Genomic DNA, 27,500 nt, shown 5'->3' with positions numbered 1-27,500 from the left:
CTCAGATACCGTAACAGCCCATATATATGTGCATATTGTTTTGGAACGATACTCAGACCACTCAGATACCATAATGGCCCATATATATATATATATATATATATATATATATATATGTGCATATTGTTTCTACAAGCACTAGGATACCGTAATGACCCGTATATATGTGTGTAGTGTTTTGAAGTGATACTCTGCGCACTCAGATACCGTAATGACCCGTATATATGTGTAGATTGTTTTGGCGCGATACGCCGACCAGTCAGATACCGTAACAGCCGATATATATGTGCACATTATTTTTGGGTGTTACTCTCATATGTAATCGCCAAATATGTCCACACTGGCCGTTAAGTGCCAAAGCACCAAATAACACCAAACAGCAACCAGCACAACCAGTTTGTAACACACCCAATGAAAAAATTCAAGTATAATTTCATCACATTTACACTGAATTCTCAATTTAAATTTACTTGATTTAAAGTTCACTGCATACAGCATGTTAATCTGTGGAGAACACATGTATTTATAATAGTGCTGCATACAATCTGTGCACGACAGGAAAAGGAGCAACCACATTTCTGACACACACACTCTCACACCAAAGACAACGAGCCAAATATAAACCCAGGCTGTGTCTGTCTACTCACTCACTCACATTTCCCACATAAATGGGTCTATATAGAACACTACACAGGGTGATACCTGTAGAAACACAAGCTTAGTTCACCTGTGGTCACGTGACATGGCCGTTTTGAGCCACACTTCGGATCAGCGTTTCAAAACGCTGCGCTTCAGAAATTCGAAACAAGCGTAGAAACGTCCGTGTCGACCGTCCCATCCTAACTACAGGTAACACTACAGCTAATGAACTATACAGGGAATCTGAACTGCCCACTGAGAATGTGGACAACACTACAAAATGACTGAAACTGAACAGAAACTAACTGTAAAAAACACACATCACAGCAGCAACTTTACGTTTAGACCAGAGGAGTTTTAACTGGGACCATTTGGAAAGATCACTGACTAACTACGACTTAAAATCCAGATTTACAATAACTGACCACATATATCTGACCCCGTTAAGTTATTTTAAATATAACTGCGCAATCGTGCCTGGTGTCGGCCATTTCAGATGCGTAGCGTTAACTTCCCCAGGACTTTAATCTTTACATTTAATCCACTTTTAGGTGAACCTACGATTTAAACACAGAACTACGTACTTACAAAACACGTTGTTTAAACTGCACCGACATCGCATTTTATCAAACAGAATGAACTTACCGTGAAATATTTTTAAACGCGCGTATCTCCCATCCGCCCAACTAATGGCGACAGTTCAGAAAATACTTTCGTTTTCTAGAGAAGGGAGAGACTGCAGGAACTCCAGCGGGTAAGTAGAGGGCGGAGCACATGTCAATCACTTTCAACTGAAGCCAATTACACAACCGATTTCTGATGTCAGTCATTTTTATTAAGCCAATCAGCAGCCAAAGTTACATGTCCGTCATTTTTCTGCAGCCAATGGCATCACAGTCCCTCCTACACGGACTTGTTTTGCGGCTGCGCTGAGAGTAAATCTCCACTATGTCGGTACGATGAAACACTTCGGAACTTCACATACCGCTTTGTTTGTAGATCTAACTTACAGATGATTGTAATTTAGACAGATAATCAGCCTCACAATTAGCATGTAAGTGTGTGGACGTCCATGGCATGTTGTGCACATGACAAAGAATCATCATAATGGCTGAATGTTGGGAATGAGTGTGTGTGTGTATTTCAAGTATTGTGGAAAAATAATTTGTTTGCCTGTATTTGGTACATCAGAAAAGTGCGTTATATAATAATAACAACAACAACAACACTTTTCATTATTAACAAAAATATACTATGAATAATCACTTTAAATTCATGCAACAGCACAACTAATAATTAGTTTTTTACATTTGGTGTGTAATTTTTCAGAGAAGCAAACTGTTTATTTAAATTACTTTAGATACAGACACATTAGATACAATCACATTAGATACCTCCATATAACATTAATACATAATACTCTACATTAAGACAAATATATGAGTCCTAAATAAGCAGATTATTTGTATATTAAACACAGAATTCATAGAACACAGAACACATAGAACACACAGAACACAGAACACATAGAACACACAGAACACATAGAACACACAGAACACAGAACACATAGAACACACAGAACACAGAACACAGAACACATAGATCACAGCCTAACAGTAGTAGAATAGCAGTAAATGTGTATTAGCGTTGCATTAAATGCCTTGCAGAGGAGATAAAGATACAAGACAACAGTAAGAATAAATAACAGCTGGATCACTGCAGTGCTCTTACATTAGAAGAAGGAACCAAACAGGTTCCTTCTTCTAATGGATGGATGATATAGTGGATGGATGATATAGTAAGTGATAAAGCAACAGTGTTGTCGACTGCAGTATAAGCAGGTTAATCTCTTCTGTTTGGGATTTTCCAACTCATAGCCTACTAGTCTAATATGCTACTTCAGTACATTAAGTGAAAAAATCAAGCTTCATTCAGACACTTCTCACAACACACTCAAACCATTGTTAGGCACAAAAGAGAGTTATGCAAGGATTCTAGATCTGAAAACCCAAATCACCTCTATACTCAAATTTAATTTACTGTATAGGAAAACTCATCACACCCCATATAAGTCTTCAGATGTTCCCTCTAAAAACTGTTAAAGGGGCAGTTACACAAACACATCACTACTCCTCCTTAGATGGCCATATCACATTTATAAACCACTACTAAACACATATTTTCAACTGGGCTACTCATGTTGTTGAATAAAAAGTGATTGACAACATACCTCCTGATCATCTTTTGCTATCAGAGCTTGAACAGCTTCCATCAGGTCACAAGTTCAGAACACCTGCTGTAGGAATGAAACACACAGTGAGCTGTCCTTTGTCTCCACACTTTTACCTGTTCATCATGGCAACCACTTTTACCTGTCACCATGGCAGCTCCTGTTACTATGGCAAAACTAGATAGCTTATGCTTTGTGTTTTTTTCTTTTCTCAAATTTGTATCAAATTTTAGAATTAGAATTGTGAAATAAAAATTACTCATTTGCATTTTTTTTGGAGCCGTTTTACTCGGGATCTGTAGAACTTGCTTTGTGGAGGATAATGGCTTGTTTTCTTACCCCTTTTTTAATTAACATGTGCCCTCTCAATAAAGTTGTCCGCATCTGTCCTTGGCTCACGAGAGCACTCTGGTTAGTCCCTTGTCGTTCCTAGATTTTTTCCACATTCCAATAATTTTATTAAGTACACTTTAAATAGAAAATAAGATGCAGACTCTGGAAATAATTGAATTAATTGCTGGTCCCATCTTTATTCTGAGCTCAATGTTACAAACGAGGCAAAGTCTGGAATATGTCCAACAATCACACAACATATTTTTATACAGTTTCAGAAGTGATTACGTAATCACCCACCTTCTTTATATACTAGTGTTTGAAATCTCCACCACTATGTTCAAACATACATTATTCAGTATATGCAAATTGGGATGCATCATTATGTAAATTAAAGCTTGACACCATTACATCCCATTGGAAGATTTTCGTTTTATTTAAACAAAGATGATCTCTGCTCACACCACTAAACACGTGCAAGATAAAGTTGTAGGTAAGTATCAACCTGCCCTTGTGGCAAGCTAACAAACCTTGCTTAGCCACAGAACTCTCAAAGAGGCTTTCAAGTCTTTTAAAAACGCATCTTTTCCCATCACTAATGAAGTTATTTTTCACAGGGTGAAAAGTGATCTGCCTTAGACTTCCACAGGGGTCTTGAAATCACCTGCATCAGAGCCTCTGTACTGCACCTACAGACTCAAAGGCTTCTGACCTTAAGACAACCCAGAAACATTATTCCTCTTTACATAAACACAGTCTTGCACCTGTTAGAGAACTTCAAAGCTTATTATAATCAGATCACAGAAAAATGTGTGACCTTTCTTTATCACATACAGTTTATATGAGAGAGAGAGAGAGAGAGAGAGAACTATTATCTGTGTGTGTGTTGGAAAGAAACAAAATGCCTCAAAACACTAGTCCAAGAGCTAAACCCCCTGGTTAGTATTGGTTCACTAGTCCAAGAGCTCTCCTGGTTAGGTGTGTGGCGTAACAGCGATGTAGCACAGTGTAAAGAATTCCACTGTCACAAGATCCCAGGAGAGTTCAAACTACAGTAGTGTGAAAAAGTGTTTGCTCCCTTCCTATCTTATATCTTTATAACCTCCTCCAGACTCATAGATCTTGATCACTTTGCATCTCAGGTGCTCCTGCATTTCTTTAGATTGCAGCATGCCATCTAGCTTGTGAGAAACCTTTAGTCTTCTTCACGTTGTCAGGCAGGTCCTATTTAAGTGATTTATTGATTGCAAACAGGTGTGGCAGTAATTAGGCCTGGGTGTGGCTAGAGAAATTAAACTCAGCTTTCCAAAGATATGATAAACCAGGAGTTATCACAGTAGGCAATCACTTTTTCACACAGGGCCATGTAGGTTTGGATTTTTTGTTCTCTTAATAATAAAAACTGCATTTTGTGTTTACTTGTGTTAGCATGGCCAAAGCTCTCCGATACCCCATGAACAGGGGATTTTCTTTCCTTTAGCACCAGTTCTGAGCCTGAGAGCTGCCAACTGAAAACCTCCAAATGGGATCAATGAAACTATGAGTGGGACCTGCAGTTTAGATCACTCATCCTAAATCCAATTTTCAGCAGTAACCACTGACCAGGCCTTTGAAGACCTCCGTGATGTTTTACACCACACTTAAAACCCTTACAGTGTCCAACAAGCTCAGATAGGTGTGATGGTCAGGTGTCCACATACTTGTAGACATACAGTGTATGTGTGCAACAACCATAAACACTGCCAACGGGCTTTTAGGTACATTCAGAATATAATTTCTCAGTACAGTGAGGTCTTTAGGGCACAGTCAGATTATAACACGTCTCAGTACAGAGGTGTTTTGGGTACACTCAGATTATAATGCGTCTCATGTGTATGTAACAGCATTCTGACAAGTCAGTATCTTACCAACAATTAATTGTTACATTTATCTTCAAAATAAAATACCTTTAATGGCATATTTTGCTTTTACAAAGAGGCGTTAATTTCAAAATGATGTATATGATTTTTACATATAATGATGTAAAAATGACGTATATTTCTACTCAGAGAAAACACACTTCAAATGCCTGAGGTGATGACTGTACATATATATTCTCTGTACCTGCCCTTTATTTACCCTTCTACACAGAGCCAGGTTTGGAGCCCAGGCCTTAGTCCCTGATGGATCATTTTAACACCAGTGGCCATCAGCCCTGCTGCTTCAGCTGGAGATCTCAGTGGAAGAACCCCAGGAGCAGGAGGTGGGTCTAACACTCTAGGGTAGTAGATCTCCAGAAGTAGGGGGTGAGGCTAAACTCTGCTGGGAGACAGATCTCCAGGAGCAGGGTTGGTGTGCACTGGTCTACACAGGTCCATCCCAGAGTCTTTGTCCTGCTTCCCTGGTCAGTCCCTGTGTGTCCCTCACTCAGTGCTGACCTGCTCTCTCTCCCGGCCTCTCTGCTTCTTGCTCTGTGGCTGTTGAGCTTTGGCCTTTTTAACAGGAGGCAGAGTCTGTGTCTCCTCTCCTCCCTGCACTTTCCTCTTCTTGTTCTTTTTCTTCTTCTTCTTCTTCCCCCCTTCCACCCCTCCCCCTGCAGTTGCCGGGGCGACTGTAGTGTCCATTCCCTCCAGTATGGTGGGCTTCTTGCGGTTTTTGCGTTTCTTGCTCTCGGGGAGGAACCCTTTCTTCTTCTTCTTTGGAGCCTCCTGCTCCACCTGCTCTGCTGCTGCTTTTTTCACCTTCTCCACTCGGGGCTTCCTGAGAAGACCAGGAGATGAAGATCAAACACAACAAACCCAAGGAGACCAGGAGACAAAGATCAGACACAACAAACCCAAGGAGACCAGAAGACAAAGATCAGACACAACAAACCCAAGGAGACCAGGAGACAAAGATCAGACACAACAAACCCAAGGAGACCAGGAGACGAAGATCAGACACAACAAACCCAAGGAGACCAGGAGACAAAGATCAGACACAACAAACCCAAGGAGACCAGGAGACAAAGATCAGACACAACAAACCCAAGGAGACCAGAAGACAAAGATCAGACACAACAAACCCAAGGAGACCAGGAGACAAAGATCAGACACAACAAACCCAAGGAGACCAGGAGACAAAGATCAGACACAACAAACCCAAGGAGACCAGGAGACAAAGATCAGATGGAGGCCCACAAACATCCATTTATGAGCAGACATTGTGATGAGGGGACAGCAGAGCTGACTGGTTATGATGACCAGCTGGGTTCATGGTTAACCTCCGCTTATCAGTCCTCATTACTGATATCTGAGGCTCCGTTGCTCAGACTGTGACAATTATGAGTGAGTGCAGCTGTACGTGTAACTCACTGAATGTTGAAGAGTTTCATCACACTCCAGTACGTGTCTTCTAGCTGCCCGGCCTTCTGCAGACTCCCCTCAGAATTCATGGACCTCAGAACATTCCGGAGAGAGTCCAGATTCACCTCCACCTTCTGATCAGAACAACAGACTTTTAGCCTTGCCACTACAGACATAATTAAAACATAATGAAAACAACTATGCTACAGCAACTGGGCAAATAAGGCCAGTGTGATAAAATCTAGAAAAAGCTAGAGTGGAATCACGAGTGTTTCTAGAATGCTCAGTCTAGAGTAAGACATAGGCAATGTTTCTGTACCTGACTGTGAACCGTTTTGACCAGGAAGTGGCAGAGTTTCAGGGCCTTCACCATCTTCCCATGAACTGCCTTGTTCTTGCACTCTGTGTGCTGGAGACTCTGGAGGAAACAGAACAGACGCCAAACTGATTCAGCTCAGAGTGACGAGCCCACAGTGGGGGCGACACCACCACCATCTCTGCAGCCTGAGAGCCCAGTCCAAGTATTACACACCCAACAGTTCTTACTCAGCCTAACAGGCATTAATTTCACTTATGAGCGCATTAATACACACATACACACACAATTATGTGACAGCAGAGTGAATTAAACTGATTATGGAAACCAGTTCATGTTGGCACAGTGTCAGCCTACTAAGTCCAGATTAACATTGCTGTGATTTAAAGTGTTCTGAGTCAGTGTCACATCCAACCCACCTGATCCTGTTTAACAACTCACTTCATAAGACCAGGATCACCTGGACCAGGTGTGTAAGGTACAGCTGAACTTTCATATTTTTCAGCCTTTATCTGTTGGAGATGGTCTTACAATGTACTCTAACATGCATTTGACCTGGACTCTACCTGCTGGAGCTGGTCTGCTGTTGTCTGGCAGAGTTCAGTCCACTGGGCTGTAGTCATCAGCTGCTTCACCTCTTTAGACTGCAGAGCTCTCAGAACCATCACACACGCCTGGCCCTGCAACAGCCAATCAAAGCCATACCGAGTGTTATACAGCCATTCATAACCATCCAGAGGAATAAGGAACCAATCAAATCCTTCCAGTGGGTTAAGCAGCCAATCATAGGACAAGTAAGGCCCTGAAAACGCTAACGCAAACATGAAAGGAGAAGGATGTTAATTTTTACAACCAAAACTGACAGCATTGGTCCATAAAACCTTTTATTACAGGAAATGAACAACCAATAAGAAAAACACAAGTATAAAGACATCAATACCACTGTTGCTAATGTAGCCAGCAGGGCTCGATTAGGTCCAGAGTGTGAGGAGGAGTTACCTGCTGATGTTCTCTCACTGCCCCGGTGATGTTCTCTACTGCAGTGTCCACCAGATTCACACACAGAACCTGTAAAACACATCAGGTTAACAGCACTGTTCAGCACTGGCTAAGGTGGCTAACCGACTACACTACTGGTGTTATGTAGAGCATTAAACCTGCTGTGTAACATTCTACAAGCTCCATCACGAACAGACACAGGTGGAGAATATGAAAGTTTACAATTATACTACAGTAACTCAACAATGAGACCAGAATAGATTAAATTCTGTAATGATTTTGTAGGTACCAAATTTGAACAAATGTTTGTTTTTGCATGTTTTAAGCATGTGCTGAATTTGTATGTCATTATGTGTGGTACACGTTTGTATGTGAGGCTGTGTGTGTGTGTGTTCTCTCACAGGGAATCTGTTGAAGACGTTGATGAACATGTCTCCTGTGAGGGGGCTTTTTCGGCGAGTCATAAAGGACAGGAGGGCGTTTCTGAAAGAGGAAGTTACTCTGGCTACGTCCACCTTACCCATGATCCTCTCCTGCATACATACATACACAACAACAAAATCACATTCAACTCACTAGCCTGACCAACTCACTGCTCCTGTGTGTGTGTGTGCTACACTACACCTGTGTGGGAGGAATGTGTGCTGCATCCGTTTCCTTCATCATACCCGAGAGAGAAAGAAAATATGAATCACAACCATCTAAACTGGCTGAGTTTTCCTGTGTTCATTTCATGGTTCACTTTCGCCTGCACCAATTCACTCTGAGAAGCAGCACAGTGAACAGCATCATCTGTTGGGGATGATCTGAGACACAATGGCACCATGAAGACCAGGAGGATATGAGCTGTATACAAGACTTCATGTATAAACAAATGAACAGGATTAAGAGCTGCTGTTCTATAAACAGAGTTTAGTTCCAGCTCCACTCCAGGAGATCTACCGCCCTGCACACTCTATGTGCAAGTATCACTACATGATTTACACATACATTAACCCACCATAAACATAGTCATTAATGAAATATGACAAAACATCGTAGGTGTTTGTCTGGCATAAAACTCCCACAACAGCAACCATAGTGCACTATAAATTCTCTCTCTTTTCTAACTCTCAACTACATGAACAATCCAATCTGCAATACCTAGCATCAGTTTCTGATTGGCTGTGTGTAAGTAAATCAGGCTGTTCCTCAAAGATGCATATGTTTATGTAGAGATTTAGGTTGTGCTGCTTCTCTCAACGAACCACCTGGCCTTTCAAGCACTCTGCCATTTCTGTTTCCATGTCTTTATTTCTGCCTTGAACCTAAACTATTTACACAGCTATTACAGACAGGTGGATCAGCCATATCTACTACCATACTATGGGATCAGTACAGAATCGACGAGACAAATTAAACTGAAGTCGTACTCTCATCATAACATGCCTGTGACAGTACAGTTAGCAAAAAGCTGTTTTATTACATATACACCTACAGGCTGTCTGATTCCATACTGTACAGAAGTTTTATGCTTGCATTTTATCAGTGATGAAAGTGTTAGTCTGGAAAAAAGGTGAAAAATTAAAGCCAGCCTTAACCTCATTGGTCTGTGTGATCATTTGTGTGTTGTGATTGGCTAGTCATCATTTTGTTTCCTGTTTACATTAGTTGGTCCATTTCTTCTTCCTTTCTCTTTGTCCTGAATGTGTTTTATTTGGAGTATGTGATGTGCTTTGATATGAATTTGTAACAGTTTTAGGAAGACTGACGTCGCTGCTGTTGTAAACCAGACAGCTCCACAACCTTGATCTCTGACTTATGTCCTTTGTTCTGATGTGTGGGTGTATCCGTGTTGCTCAATTCACCGTGTGGTTTGCTTGCTCATATTTAAGATTTTAGATGCCTCTATCCTTTCTTGAATAACAGTTGATAATTTGATGTGTATTTTATAGAGCTTCAAGTAGTGCTATATAGTGACATTTAACAGGATATTGCCATCCCATTACTCCAAATTCCCACAGTAAAAATAACTTGGTCATTCTAAAAGTAACTACGTAAGAGAGTGTATTTCAAGAATTTAGTGGATTATTTGATAATTTGATCTGTTTATTTTATAAAGATTCAATATGTGCAAAGAGACATTTTACACAAGCTTGCCATCCCAATACTCTACATTCCTGCAGAAAAAACACTGCAATGTCATATTTTGAATATGTTGCAAAGTGTTTTCCAAGAATATCACAGAGTGAATTGATTATTTGCTTTGTGGTTTTTTATGTCATTTTAAAAAGATACTATAGTGAACTGATCATCTATTTGCACAATATTGCTCAATATTTTATCCACCTTCCTAAGAAAGTGATCTTTATAAATGTAGTGGATTTAACAGAAAAAATGGAAGGTTTGAATTTCCAAAAAATAAGACTTTTCTCTTCTACATATGCTTTAACACACACTTCCTTTAGGTGCATTAGACCCAAGATATGTTTAAATAAGCTGAAGAACATGTTTATTTTAGATTTTCATTGTGTGAACTAAAGGAGCGAGAAACTTCCTCTACGGATGATGACAAGATGGAGGCTCGCGCCAAGCCTTCAGTGCAGACTCACCGGAAACCTGATGAAACTTGTGACTTGTGGTTTCCGTTTCTGCTTTTCTGCTCAGTTCCACAGCGGGTTTGTGGTCTTGTATCTAACACAGTAATGTCACTCTATAGATTTCCTTACGCAGAGAGCTGTTTGACACCAGAGTGTTGACTAGCTGATATGTTTACAAATAAATAAACCCACCAAAGTGGTGGGTAGCTGATATGTTTACAAATAAATAAACCCAACAGAGTGGTGAGTAGCTAATATGTTTACGAATGAAACATTGGCTTGGGATTTGGTCAGCTAACGCTAGCTAACCTATGGGCTACTCTGAACACTGATGTCTGATTTATTGAATGCCTTTTTAAACTCCACTTTCTTAATCTTTTTCAGTTCCTGTATCGACCTTTTCTTCAGTAAAGGGGAATCTTCATGACGATGCTACTCTCCCCTGCACTCAGATGTGTTCTGGTCTGGTCACATGGACTGTGTCTGATAAACAACTTGACATTCTGGATCAGTGTAACCAGACATTCTGTCAGTCAAAGGAGGGATTTTACATGTCATATGATCAGTACCTGAAGGAAGCTCCTCAGCATCACTGATGTTGATTACACTAAGAGGAACTGGTACACCTGTGAGTGTGATGATGTAGACATCTGTGATATGGGTCTATGGATAGAGGGTAAGGGTTTGTTCTCTCAGTCTTTGCTAACGAACCCTTAAGGATTTAGTTTTAATAGTATGTATTACATTTGAGCCCCTTTAAAGTTACTGATGGTTTTTCTTTTCAGCATTGAATTCTTCAGTTCAGATCAAGCCCATTGAAAATCTGGTGCTGGATTTGCCCATATCAGAGTCAGTGGAGATTATTTATAACAGCACAGGTGCAGCTGCTCCCTCTAGTGGACAAATCTGCACAGTGGCTGGACACTCACTGAAGTGTGAACCTGAATACACTCAGAGCGTCGCTCATCTCTGCTGGTGAGCTGAGAGGAACCGCACCATCTGATAGTGGAGTTTACATCATCAGAGACACTAAGAATGAAGAGATTATTCAAACATAAACAGTTACTGTGGACGGTAAATGTAGTTATTGTGATTTTAATGTTGTCTAGAATTACTTTATGTTGGGAGGAGGGTGTGTGTAGTGTCAGTAACTTTTCATGCACATCTGTGGTTCAGTATTAGATTATAAATGCCAGGATCATGTGAACAGTGTGGACTGAGTGTAATAGTTTGAGGTCTTGGTCTTAATTGAGGTGCTGTTTATCGAAGCATATCCCCACTAAAGCATGTGATGTTCACTGGACTCTTTGAGGTGGATTCTCAGATGGACACTCTTAGATCCATCCATTGATGTTTTACGGCACTTTGTGTGATGCCTGCTTACTGATACCAAAACAATTATGAGTGATTGAGTGATGAGTGAGAATTCAAGTGTCTGTATTTATGAATGTATGGAAACAAGGATGTCAGGAGGGTGGCCAATCGTTACAGTGTGTGTATGTTCAGCTATGGTTGGTGCTCTGTCCTGGTCTTAACCTCCTCCCCTTCCTCTGCACTGGTGCACTCCCCCAGGGGGCTGTGGTTTCTGATAGAGAGAACACTGTAAATTCGCTGATGCTTCTCATCAGTCTGTGTGTGATTTGAGTGTAAAAGCTGATTTCTGTCTGTAAAGTGTCCTTGAGTTTGCGAAAGGTGCTAAATAAATGTAGCCGACTAATAATAATATTTTATTTCTAGTGTGGTTTATGTGTTTTTTTAGTTTGGCCTTGTCTGCTCCTGAAGCTCAATCCCTCTACATCCGACCCTCAATAAATCAACAAACACTTCACCCTCAGTATCACTGTTCAAGTATCTCAGTGCTGTAGCACCTGAAGCCCAGACCAGGTGATAACACAGGGAAGGGCAAGACATCCCATACGCCATCATAAATATAATCCCATAATCCATTATAATCCTGTTTTTAGAGGGAAACAAGGAGAGGAGTCGTGATAATGTAGTTCATGTAGTTCTCAATAACTGAATTATAACTCCAGACTGTTGAAGAATGGCATCTTGTCATCTTAACAAACTCTTAATTTATTTAAAAAAAAACAATCAGTAAACTCACGTATGGATAAACTTTATTGCGTCATGAAGGGGGTTTCTGTCTGTTTTTTCCGTGTGTGTGTGTTGCAGAAGTCCAGCTGTATCAGAGCTCCACAGTGACGGTGTTGTTGGTGCTCCTGGCTCAGATGGGGGCGGAGCTTGTGGCAGCAGGTCTGGTGATTGTGCAGCTGAGGACAAAAATCAGCAGTGAATGGAGACCGTAACCATGACAACAGAGGAATTAAAATGACTGGACTAAACCACTCAGATGAAGAGCAGAGGGGATCTCCCAATAATAACCATGAGGAACTCTGAGAGATGATAAATGATTTGGCTCTCTTGTATACATACACACACACACACACACACACACACACACACACACACACACACACACACACACACACACATGTATGTACCCACACTGCCTTTCTGTGTACCATTCAGGGGTCAGAGGTCAGTGTATGTTCAGTCATACCTGATCAGAGTTTTATCACATTAGCACTCCTGAACTCACCTGGTAGAGCAGGTACGGTAAGATACATCTCCAGAATCATGGTCTGATCCTCAGAGAGCACACATGTCATACTGATGAATATGTATCAGTCACTATAAGACCATCTGCCCAGTACTGTAAATGTAATGGAAAGATGTTTATGTAAAAATGTAATATAAAGATGTTTATGTAAATATTACTATGAGAGCCTGTGATGTAATTTAATGCACATGTAAATACTTTACACAAAAGTCAAGGAAAAACAGGCAGTTTTGCTTGTAGCATCTTTACATTTTCGTTGCCAATTATCAACATTTTTTATTAAAGTTTCAAGGCTCAGTATCAAAATAAATGGTTGCAATGGGAGGATGGAGGGATTAATGAAAGGAGAGGAGAGAAGGAGAAGGAGTTCACAGATGAGTGCTGTTGGTGTAATATGCAGTTTGGAGCTTGAGGTCCATTGATGGGTCTCTTTGCCAAGCCTGGTGGCTGTAGCCTCCAAGTTCAGGGAGATAAAATGTCATCAGTACAAAATGCAATTTTCTGCTAGGAGTTGCTTAATGTTTATCTTTAAAAATGACAAATTTTATTTTTTGTTCTTCTGTCAGCACTACTCTGAGCCAAAGATGCTTTAAACTTTGCTCATGAATATTAATGAGGTATTTATGCTCTGTGCCTCTGTAAAGCCAACCTCTTTCCTTGCAGTGCCTTATGGGTAAAAACCGGCCATGTGTTTTATTTATTTATTTTTTAATCTCAGACATATAATGTAATGCTGTTTATTTTTACATACAAGAAGAAATCATATTTTATGGCACTTCTTTTGTTTAAATGTATTACTGTATTTTGATACCTGATGCATTGTTACCAAAATATAATCTTTTAACTACATCTATGGTCTGTTTATCTCCAGTTTTCCCCTTTGAAACTGCTGATTACAGTCTGATTTGATATTTTTGATATTTTGAATAAGTAAATGTTAACATAGCATTACTGCTAATAAGTTTGAACACAAACTTATTGCAACAACAGACTCAAAATGAATACTTTGATTAATGATGATTGAGGCATTTGAAGTGTTTGATCATTGGGGGTGTCTATGGAAATGATACCTGTAAAATAGATGTTATTTCTTAACAAATATTAGCAAGTAAAAACAACACACTAAAAGAAAAAAACATTTTGATCAGTGGATTTATGTTAAAGGACCAACTAGATAAAAGTGTAATTTTGCTCCAAGTATTGATTTAAAACTCAGTGATACTATTTCAGATGCAAAGAACTTAATCACATTCATACTAGAATAATTGGATACATTTTTTCTAAGATGACTTGGAAGGCGAGGATCAGGAGTTGCGTCTGTCCGACTGGAACAGCAGCACAGCCTATTAGTACTCAGCCTGTATAGTCCACAGTGCCAATAAGGTCAATATAAAACCCCCTAAACTCACCACTGGGTCAGTGTCCGCTGATTCAACTCAAAAAGTTGAATACGGGTCCGGTTCATGAGGCCGGGGCTGCCGAGGACTACGTCCCTGATGACGCCGTAGTCCCTCAAGACGGTAGCCCACCTGTTCACCCTGACGCCGGCGACGGTCTGACCGGCCGGGTGAAGCCGACAAAGCGCCAGGCACACGGCCTCCACCAGGCGGCTGACGCTGGGCCACTGAGCAGAACCACTGCCTTGTCCAAGGAAGCAGCTGTGAGGATACAAAAGCACACACAGACAGACAGAATGAATTATTCACACAGCTACAAGTCAAACTCAAGGAAACTCATTGGATTATTGAGAGTGAGCTTACTGCTTCAGACTCTGTTCCAGCTACAACAGAGGTCTTAGAGTGGCTGCTTTTAAACCGTCCCTTAATAAGTCGGTCTCTCTGACGTGGTAGCTAGGCAACGCTGCCCGTGGGGAGCACGTGGGGTCCACAAACTCATCGAATCCCACGTCCACGTCCTCAAAGCCCTCGTCCTCCAGCTCTGGAAGGTCCTCATCGCTGATCCCATCTGGAGCGTCTGGATCCCTGCCGAGGTCCTCCTGCAGCACTACGCCGATCTGAGAGTACAGATACTCCACCCTGATGAGCTCACCTATACAAGCGTTTAATACATCACAAAGGGAAAAAAGGGTTAAGTGTGAGTGTGTGTGTGTGTGTGTGTGTGTGTGTGTGTGTGCGTGTGCGCGTGCGCGTGCGTGCGTGCGTGCGTGCGTGCGCGCGCGTGCGTATGTGTGTGTGTGTGTGTGTGTGTGTGTGTGCGTGCGTGTGTGTGTGTGTGTGTGTGTGTGTGTGTGTGTGTGTATGTGTGTGCGCGTGCGTGTGTGTGCGCGTGTGTGTGTGTGCGCGTGTGTGTGTGTGTGTGCGTGTGTGTGTGCGTGTGTGTGTGTGTGTGTGTGTGCGCGCGTGCGCGTGTGTGTGTGTGTGTGAGTGTGCGTGTGTGCGTGCGCGTGTGTGTGTGTATGTGTGTGTGTGTGTGTGTGTGTGTGTGTGTGCGCGTGCGTGTGTGTGTGTGTGTGTGAGTGTGCGTGTGTGTGTGTGTGTGTGTGTGTGTGTGTGTGTGAGAGAATATGAGAGGTGGGGGGGGATTACCTGTATACTCTCCAGGAATAGTGTAATCCTCAGCCAGCTGGAGCCCAAGGAGTTGCTGGCTCAGCTGGTTGGCGTAGTGCTGCAGCTGGCCGCTGTAGCAGCCCCGAGTAGCTTCCCTCCACTGCCGCTGCCGCGAGGTCCTCGTTCCACCTCACAAACCCTTCCAGCAGGTACGCCTGGAAGTGCAGGACACTCACACTTGTACCTGCAGCAGTCGAGGAAAGGAGGCTTTTAGTAAACAGTGCTGACATGCATACAGAGAGCGAGCGTGAGAGAGGCACTCACCAGGTACGAAGCGGTTCAGGTGCAGGTGGAATGACTCCAGGGACGTGGAACCGCGTGCGCAGCGATACACGGGCAGGATGACCCCTCCACTGCTCACCTGCCCCACCCTCCTGTACAGCTGAACACCAGGAGGGTCCTGAATGCAGTGGAGGTGGCGCCTCTGGGTCTGCCAGATGTCCTCCATCTTCTCGCGGTCCAGAAGCCTGACGCCCATGGTGTCCGTCACATCCATGTAGTCTTCCAGCAGCTCCTGGACCTGCAGCTCGGTCTCCTGGGCCCCGTGCGTGCGGCGCCGACAGTGCCGAGCCAGCTCCAGCCGTGGGTCTGCCGGAAGACCCGGCGTCAGTCAGACGGCCTCTGGACCGCGGTGCCTCCCCGAGCTCCGACTGCCTGGCCTCCTGCAGACGGGCCACATCCTCCGCGTCCCACTCGAAGACGCAGAAGGAGAGGCGGCCCACGAAAAGGCCCTACAGCTGGTGACTGTCCGTGGTGACACCTGCCGCAAACTCTCTCATGAAGTGCCACACGTCCAGCCTGTGACCAGCTGGTCCACTCGTGGAACAGGCCGCTGTCTTGCTCTTCCCCACGCTGGACCAGCGGTCACAGTCCACGTACAGGAGACAGGCACGCGCAAAACACACACACATCCAACAGACAGACACGTGCCTAACACACAAACAATACAACAGACAGACACACAAAACAAACACGCAATACAACAGACAGGCACATTCAAAACACAGACATCCAACACACGTGCAGAACACACACACATCCAACAGACAAGCACGTGCAAAACACACAAACACACACACACACACACACACACACACACAACAGACAAGCACGTGCAAAACACACAAACACACACACACAACAGACAGGCACACAAAACACACACACAATGCAACAGACAGACAAGCACAAAACACACACATCCAACAAACAGGCACGCACACACACACACACACACACACACACAACTGACCGACATGTGCAAAACATACACACAAACAAAACTGGCAGGCACATTCAAAACAAACACATCCAACAGACACACACACACAAAACACACACACAATACAACAAACAGGCACGCGCAAAACACACAATCATACAACAGACAGGCACATGCAAATCACACACACACACACACATAACAGGCAGGCACTCGAAAAACACACACAAACAGACAACAGACAAGCACGCGCAAAACACACACACAGAACAGACAAGCACCCGCAAAACACACACATACACACACGCACTACAAACAGGCACGTGCAAAACACACACACACACACACACGCACAAACAACAGACAGACACGTGCAAAACACACACACACAATACAACAGATAAACACACAAAACACACACATCCAACAGACAGGCACGCATAAAACAAACACACACACACAACAAACCGACATATGCAAAACACACACACACACACACAACAGACAGGCATGTGCATAACACACAAACAATACAACAGACAGACACACAAAACAAACATGCAATACAATAGACAGGCACATTCAAAACAGAGACACGTGCAGAACACACACAGATAAAACAGACAAGCACGTGCAAAACACACACACACACACACACACACACACACACACACACACACACTACAAACAGGAACGTGCAACACACACACACACACACAATATAACAGACAGGCATGTGCAAAACACACACACACACACACACACACACACAACAGACACACAACAGACACGCATGTGCAAAACACACAAACACACACACACACACAAACACAACAGACAGGCATGTGCACAACACACACATCCAACAGACAGGCACGCATAAAACACACACACACACATCCAACAAACAGACATGTGCAAAACACAGACATGCAACAGACACACACAAAACATGCACATTCAACAGATAGACACGTGCAAAACACACACACAATACAAGAGACAGCCACACGCAAAACACACACAGAACACACACACACACACACACACAACAGACAGGTACATGCAAAACACACACACACACACACACACAACAGACAGGCATGTGCAAAACACACACACACACACACACACTACAAACAGGAACGTGCAACACACACACACACACAAACAACAAACAGGCACGCGCAAAACACACACACACACTACAAACAGGAACGTGCAACACACACTCGCACACACACAAACAATATAACAGACAGGCATGTGCAAAACACACAAACAAACACGCACACAAAGCAGACAGGCACATGCAAAACACACACAAACACAAACACAACAAACAGGGACGCACAAAACACACACACAATAGACAGGCACGTGAAAAACACACACAGACACACACACACACAACAGAAAGGTACGTGCAAAACACACACACACACACATCCAACAGACAGGCACATGCAAAACACACACACACACACACGCACACACAACAGACAGGTATGTGCACAACACACACATGCAACAGACACACACAAAACATGCACATTCAAGAGATAGACACACACATCCAACAGACAGGCACGCGCAAAACACACAATGATACAACAGACAGGCAAGTGCAAATCACTCACACACACACATAATAGGCAGGCACTCGCAAAACACACACAAACACACAACAGACAAGCACGCGCAAAACACATACACACACACTCACGCACACAACAGACAGGCACGCACAAAACACACACACACACACACACACTACAAACAGGAACATGCAACACACACACACACACACACAACAGACAGGCACGTGCAAAACACACACACACACACACACATCAGACAGGCACACGCAAAACACACACAATACAACAGACAGGCATGTGCACAACACACACATCCAACAGACACACACAAAACATGCACATTCAACAGACAGGCATGTGCAAAACACACACACACACACACACACACAACAGACAGGGACGCACAAAACACACACACAATAGACAGGCGCGTGAAAAACACACACAGACACAAACACACACAACAGACAGGTACGTGCAAAACACACACACACACACACACACACACACACACACGCACACAAAACAGACAGGCACGACCAAAACACACAATCATACAACAGACAGGCACGCACAAAACACATACACACACACACGCACACACAACAGATAGGCACGCGCAAAACACATACATACACACGCACACTATATACAGGCACGTTTAAAACACACACACACACACACACACACACAACAGACAGGCATGTGCACAACACACACATCCAACAGATAGGCACGCATAAACACACACACATCCAACAAACAGACATGTTCAAAACACACACATGCAACAGACACACAAGACATGCACATTCAACAGATAGACACACACATCCAACAGACAGGCACGTGCAACACACACACACACAATACAAGAGACAGGCATGTGCACAACACACACATCCAACAGACAGGCATGTGCACAACACACACATCCAACAGACAGGCATGTGCAAAACACTCACATGCAACAGACACACACAAAACATGCACATTCAACAGATAGACACACACATCCAACAGACAGGCATGTGCAAAACACACACACACACACAACAGACAGGCACACGCAAAACACACACACACACACACACACACACACACAACAGACAGGGATGCACAAAACACACACAACAGACAGGTACGTGAAAAACACACAGACACACAAACATCCAACAGACAGGCACATGCAAAACAAACACACACACACACACACGCATACACAACAGACAGGCATGTGCAAAACACACAATCATACAACAGACAGGCACGCACAAAACAAATACACACACACACGCACACACAACAGATAGGCACGCGCAAAACACATACATACACACACACACTATATACAGGCACGTGTAAAACACACACACACACACACAACAGACAGGCATGTGCACAAGACACACATCCAACAGACAGGCATGTGCAAAACACACAAAGACACACACACACACACACAACAAACAGGCACACGCAAAACATGCACACACACACACAACAAACAGGCATGCGCAAAACACACACACACACACACAACAGACAGGCAGACGCAAAACACACACAATACAACAGACAGGCATGTGCAAAACACACACACACACACAAGAGACAGGTACGTGCAAAACACACACACACACACACACACACACACATCCAACAGACAGGCACATGCAAAACACAGACATATAAAACAGACAAGCATGTGCAAAACACACACAAACACATACACAACAGACAGGCATGTGCACAACACACACATCCAACAGACAGGCACACGCAAAACACACACACACACACACACAACAGACAGGCATGTGCACAACACACACATCCAACAGACAGGCATGTGCAAAATACACACCAACACACACACACACACACAAAAGACAGGCACGCATAAAAAACACACACATACACACAGATCCAACAAACAGACATGTGCAAAACACTCACATGCAACAGACACACACAAAACATGCACATTCAACAGATAGACACACACATCCAACAGACAGGCACACGCAAAACACACACACACACACACACACACACACAACAGACAGGGACACACAAAACACACACACAACAGACAGGCACGTGTAAAACACACACACAATATAACAGACAGGCATGTGCAAAACACATAAACACACACACACACACACACAACAGGCAGGCACGCGCAAAACACACACTCACACACACTTACACACACAACCATTTCACTACGGATTATACTTTGTATGACTATGTAGGTGACAAATAAACCAAACTTGAAACTTGAAACACACACAACAAACAGGTGCATGCAAAACACACAAACACACACACACACACACAACAGACACGCATGTGCAAAACACACAAACACACACACACACAACAGACAGGCATGTGCACAACACACAAACACACACACAATATAACAGACAGGCACGTGCAAAACAAACATCCAACAGACACGCATGTGCAAAACACACATCCAACAGACACGCATGTGCAAAACACAAACACACACACACACACAACAGACAGGCATGTGCACAACACACACATCCAACAGACAGGCACCCATAAAACACACACACACACACACACACACACACACGCAACAAACTGACATGTGCAAAACACACAAACACACACACACACAACAGACAGACATGTGCAAAATACACACATCCAACAGACAGGCACGCACAACACACACACACACAGACACACACACACAACAAACAGGCACATGCAAAACACACACACACACAATACAACAGACAGACATGCAAAACACACACATCCAACAGACAGGCCCATGTAAAACACACACACACACACACACAATATAACAGACAGGCATGTGCACAACACACACACACATACACACTACAAACAGGAACGGCCAAAACACACACACACACACACACACACACACACACACACACACACACACAATATAACAGACAGGCATGTGCACAACACACACATCCAACAGACAGGCACGCGCAAAACACACACACACAAACACACACACACACAACAAATAGGCACGTGCAAAACACACAAACACACACACACACCAGACAGACATGTGCAAAACACAGACACACACAAAACACACACATCCAACAGACAGGCACGCACAAAACACATACACACACACGCACACACAATATAACAGACAGACACGTGCGTAACACACAAACAATACAACAGACAGGCACATTCAAAACACACACATCCAACACACGTGCAGAACACACACACACACACACACACACACACATCCAACAGACAGGCATGTGCACAACACACACACACACACACACACACACACAACAGACACACAACAGACACGCATGTGCAAAACACACAAACACACACACACACACAAACACAACAGACAGGCATGTGCAAAACACACACACACACACACACACTACAAACAGGAACGTGCAACACACACACACACACACACAAACAACAAACAGGCACGCGCAAAACACACACACACACTACAAACAGGAACGTGCAACACACACTCGCACACACACAAACAATATAACAGACAGGCATGTGCAAAACACACAAACAAACACGCACACAAAGCAGACAGGCACGTGCAAAACACACACAAACACAAACACAACAGACAGGGACGCACAAAACACACACACAATAGACAGGCACGTGAAAAACACACACAGACACACACACACACACACAACAGAAAGGTACGTGCAAAACACACACACACACACATCCAACAGACAGGCACATGCAAAACACACACACACACACACGCACACACAACAGACAGGCATGTGCACAACACACACATGCAACAGACACACACAAAACATGCACATTCAAGAGATAGACACAAGCATCCAACAGACAGGCACCCGCAAAACACACAATGATACAACAGACAGGCAAGTGCAAATCACTCACACACACACATAATAGGCAGGCACTCGCAAAACACACACAAACACACAACAGACAAGCACGCGCAAAACACATACACACACACACTCACGCACACAACAGACAGGCACGCACAAAACACACACACACACACACACTACAAACAGGAACATGCAACACACACACACACACACGACAGACAGGCATGTGCAAAACACACACACACACATCAGACAGGCACACGCAAAACACACACAATACAACAGACAGGCATGTGCACAACACACACATCCAAAAGACACACACAAAACATGCACATTCAACAGACAGGCATGTGCAAAACACACACACACACACACACACACACAACAGACAGCGACGCACAAAACACACACAATAGACAGGCGCGTGAAAAACACACACAGACACAAACACACACAACAGACAGGTACGTGCAAAACACACACACACACACACACACACACGCACACAAAACAGACAGGCACGACCAAAACACACAATCATACAACAGACAGGCACGCACAAAACACATACACACACACGCACACACAACAGATAGGCAAGCGCAAAACACATACATACACACACACACTATATACAGGCACGTTTAAAACACACACACACACAACAGACAGGCATGTGCACAACACACACATCCAACAGATAGGCACGCATAAACACACACACATCCAACAAACAGACATGTTCAAAACACACACATGCAACAGACACACAAGACATGCACATTCAACAGATAGACACACACATCCAACAGACAGGCACGTGCAAAACACACACACACACACAAACACAACAAACAGGCACGCGCAAAACACACACACACACACACACACACACACACACACACACACACACACACACACTACAAACAGGAACGTGCAACACACACACACACACACACACACACAATATAACGGACAGGCATGTGCAAAACACACATCCACCAAACATGCGCAAAACACACAAACACATACACACACACACAACAGGCAGGCACGTGCAAAACACACACACACATACACACACATCCAACAGACAGGCATGTGCAAAACACTCACATGCAACAGACACACACAAAACATGCACATTCAACAGATAGACACACACATCCAACAGACAGGCATGTGCAAAACACACACACACACACACACACACACACACAACAGACAGGGACGCACAAAACACACACACAATAGACAGGCGCGTGAAAAACACACACAGACACAAACACACACAACAGACAGGCACGCACAAAACACACAACCATACAACAGACAGTCACGCACAAAACACATACACACACACACGCACACACAACAAATAGGCAGGGGCAAAACACATACATACACACACACACTATATACAGGCACGTGCAAAACACACACACACACACACACACAAACACAACAAACAGGCACGCGCAAAACACACACACACACACACACACACACACACACACACACTACAAACAGGAACGTGCAACACACACACACACACACACACACACACACAATATAACGGACAGGCATGTGCAAAACACACATCCACCAAACATGTGCAAAACACACAAACACATACACACACACACAACAGGCAGGCACGTGCAAAACACACACACACATACACACACATCCAACAGACAGGCATGTGCAAAACACTCACATGCAACAGGCACACACAAAACATGCACATTCAACAGATAGACACACACATCCAACAGACAGGCATGTGCAAAACACACACACACACACACACAACAGACAGGGACGCACAAAACACACACACAATAGACAGGCGCGTGAAAAACACACACAGACACAAACACACACAACAGACTGGCACGCACAAAACACATACACACACACACGCACACACAACAAATAGGCACGGGCAAAACACATACATACACACACACACTATATACAGGCACGTGTAAAACACACACACACACACACAACAGACAGGCATGTCCACAACACACACATCCAACAGATAGGCACGCATAAACAAACACACATCCAACAAACAGACATGTGCAAAACACACACATGCAACAGACACACAAGACATGCACATTCAACAGATAGACACACACATCCAACAGACAGGCACGTGCAAAACACACACACACACACACACAATACAAGAGACAGCCACGCGCAAAACACACACACACACACACAAACACAACAAACAGGCACGCGCAAAACACACACACACACACACACACACACACACACACACACACACTACAAACAGGAACGTGCAACACACACACACACACACACACACACACACACAATATAACGGACAGGCATGTGCAAAACACGCATCCACCAAACATGTGCAAAACACACAAACACATACACACACACACAACAGGCAGGCACGTGCAAAACACACACACACATACACACACATCCAACAGACAGGCATATGCAAAACACTCACATGCAACAGACACACACAAAACATGCACATTCAACAGATAGACACACACATCCAACAGACAGGCATGTGCAAAACACACACACACACACACACACAACAGACAGGGACGCACAAAACACACACACAATAGACAGGCGCGTGAAAAACACACACAGACACAAACACACACAACAGACAGGCACACACAAAACACATACACACACACACGCACACACAACAAATAGGCACGGGCAAAACACATACATACACACACACACTATATACAGGCACGTGTAAAACACACACACACACACACACACAACAGACAGGCATGTGCACAACACACACATCCAACAGATAGGCACGCATAAACAAACACACATCCAACAAACAGACATGTGCAAAACACACACATGCAACAGACACACAAGACATGCACATTCAACAGATAGACACACACATCCAACAGACAGGCACGTGCAAAACACACACATACACACACAATACAAGAGACAGCCACGCGCAAAACACACACACACACACACAAACACAACAAACAGGCACGCGCAAAACACACACACACACACACACACACACACACACACTACAAACAGGAACGTGCAACACACAGACACACACACACACACACACACACAATATAACAGACAGGCATGTGCAAAACACACATCCAACATACAGGCATGCGCAAAACACACAAACACATAAACACACACACACAACAGGCAGGCATGTGCAAAACACTCACATCCAACAGACAGGCATGCGCAAAACACACACACACACAGACAATAGACAGGGACGCACAAAACACACACACAAAAGACAGGCACGTGAAAAACACACACAGACACACACACATCCAACAGACAGGCACATACAAAACACACATCCAACAGACAGGCACGTGCAAAACACACACACACACACACGCACACACAACAGACAGGCACGCCCAAAACACACAATCATACAACAGACAGGCATGCACAAAACACATACACACACACACGCGCACACAACAGACAGGCACCCATAAAACACACACACACACACGCAACAAACTGACATGTGCAAAACACACAAACACACACACAAAACAGACAGACATGTGCAAAATACACACATTCAACAGACAGGCACGCATAAACACACACACAATACAAGAGACAGGCACGCACAACACACACACACAGACACACACACACACAACAATTAGGCACATGCAAAACACACACACACACAATACAACAGACAGACGTGCAAAACACACACATCCAACAGACAGGCCCATGTAAAACACACACACACACACACAATATAACAGACAGGCATGTGCAAAACACACACACACATACACACTACAAACAGGAACGGTCAAAACACACACACACACACACACACACACAATATAACAGACAGGCATGTGCACAACACACACATCCAACAGACAGGCACGCGCAAAACACACACATCCAACAGACAGGCACGCGCAAAACACACACATCCAACAGACAGGCACGCGCAAAACACACACACACACAACAAATAGGCACGTGCAAAACACACAAACACACACACACACACACACACCAGACAGACATGTGCAAAACACAGACACACACAAAACACACACATCCAACAGACAGACACATGCAAAACACACACACAATACAAAAGACAGACAAGCACAAAACACACGCATCCAACAGACAGGCACACATAAAACACACACACACACACACACACACACACACACACACAACAGACAGACATGTGCAAAACAAACACATCCAACAGACAGACACGTGCAAAACACACACACAGACACACACAACAAACAGGCACATGCAAAAAATACACACACACACAATACAACAGACACGCATGTCCAAAACACACAAACACAGACACACACACACACACATGGGCAAAACACACACTTCCAACAGACACGCGCAAAACACGCACACAATACAACAGACAGACAAGCATAAAACATACACACACACACAAACACAACTGGCAGGCACATTCAAAACATACACATCCAACAGACACACACAAAACACACATATCCAACAGACAGACATGCGCAAAACATACACATACAGACAGACACGTGCCAAGCACACACACAATACAACAGACAGACACACAAAACAAACATGCAATACAACAGGCACATTCAAAACACACACGAACACACACACACACACACACACACACAATACAATAGACAGACGGGCAAAACACACACATCCAACAGACAGGCATGTGCAAAACAAACACACACAATATAACAGACAGGCATGTGCAAAACACACAAACACACACACACAACAGACAGACGTGCAAAACACACACATCCAACAGACGGACACACAAAACAAACATGTAATACAACAGACAGGCACATTCAAAACACACACATCCAACAGACAGACACGTGCAGAACACACACACACACAAAACAGACAGGCACGTGCAAAACACACACACACATACACACACACACACACACACACACACACACACATACACACACACATACACACACACACACATATCCAACAAACACATTCAACAGACCATTTATCAGACCTGTTATCAGACCTGTCATTAGACCAGTTATCAGACCT

At 43.7% G+C, this 27,500-nt stretch overlaps 2 protein-coding genes and 1 long non-coding RNA gene across 21 annotated transcripts in view; 1 reads left to right on the top strand and 2 right to left on the bottom strand.

Annotated features, from left to right (window-relative positions):
* LOC118241322 (NLR family CARD domain-containing protein 3-like) overlaps positions 1 to 27,500 on the bottom strand; it is a 176,700-nt gene that overhangs the window by 56,720 nt on the left and 92,480 nt on the right. For 3 of the 19 annotated variants that reach the window (XM_081695232.1, XM_081695514.1, XM_081696583.1), the window contains exon 1: positions 1,285 to 1,364. The exons of the other annotated variants lie outside the window; for them this stretch is intronic. The gene's annotated coding sequence lies outside the window, so the exon portion shown is untranslated. Of the gene's footprint in view, positions 1 to 1,284; positions 1,365 to 27,500 lie in introns of those variants that run through there. 19 annotated transcript variants of the gene reach the window in all.
* LOC145658463 (myb-binding protein 1A-like protein) lies at positions 3,405 to 12,669 on the bottom strand. The gene is made up of 7 exons (XM_081715336.1): positions 12,530 to 12,669; positions 8,245 to 8,376; positions 7,844 to 7,912; positions 7,411 to 7,524; positions 6,848 to 6,946; positions 6,538 to 6,662; positions 3,405 to 5,944 (listed from the first exon to the last, which is right to left on the bottom strand). Exons 2-7 carry the CDS (start codon positions 8,365 to 8,367, stop codon positions 5,608 to 5,610), a joined length of 867 nt encoding a protein of 288 aa, XP_081571462.1. The 5' UTR covers positions 8,368 to 8,376; positions 12,530 to 12,669; the 3' UTR covers positions 3,405 to 5,607.
* On the top strand, positions 10,527 to 12,653 carry LOC145659381 (uncharacterized). Its single transcript, XR_014125587.1, has 4 exons — positions 10,527 to 10,665; positions 10,807 to 11,098; positions 11,208 to 11,496; positions 12,598 to 12,653. It is a non-coding gene; the product is annotated as an uncharacterized LOC145659381 (long non-coding RNA).

Source organism: Electrophorus electricus, chromosome 1 (genome assembly GCF_041902795.1).
Source record: "Electrophorus electricus isolate QZ-2024a chromosome 1, ASM4190279v1, whole genome shotgun sequence".
Classification (NCBI taxonomy): Eukaryota; Metazoa; Chordata; class Actinopteri; order Gymnotiformes; family Gymnotidae; genus Electrophorus; species Electrophorus electricus.
The sequence above is the reverse complement of the archived record's forward strand: the minus strand, read 5'-3'. Positions and strand labels throughout refer to the sequence as shown.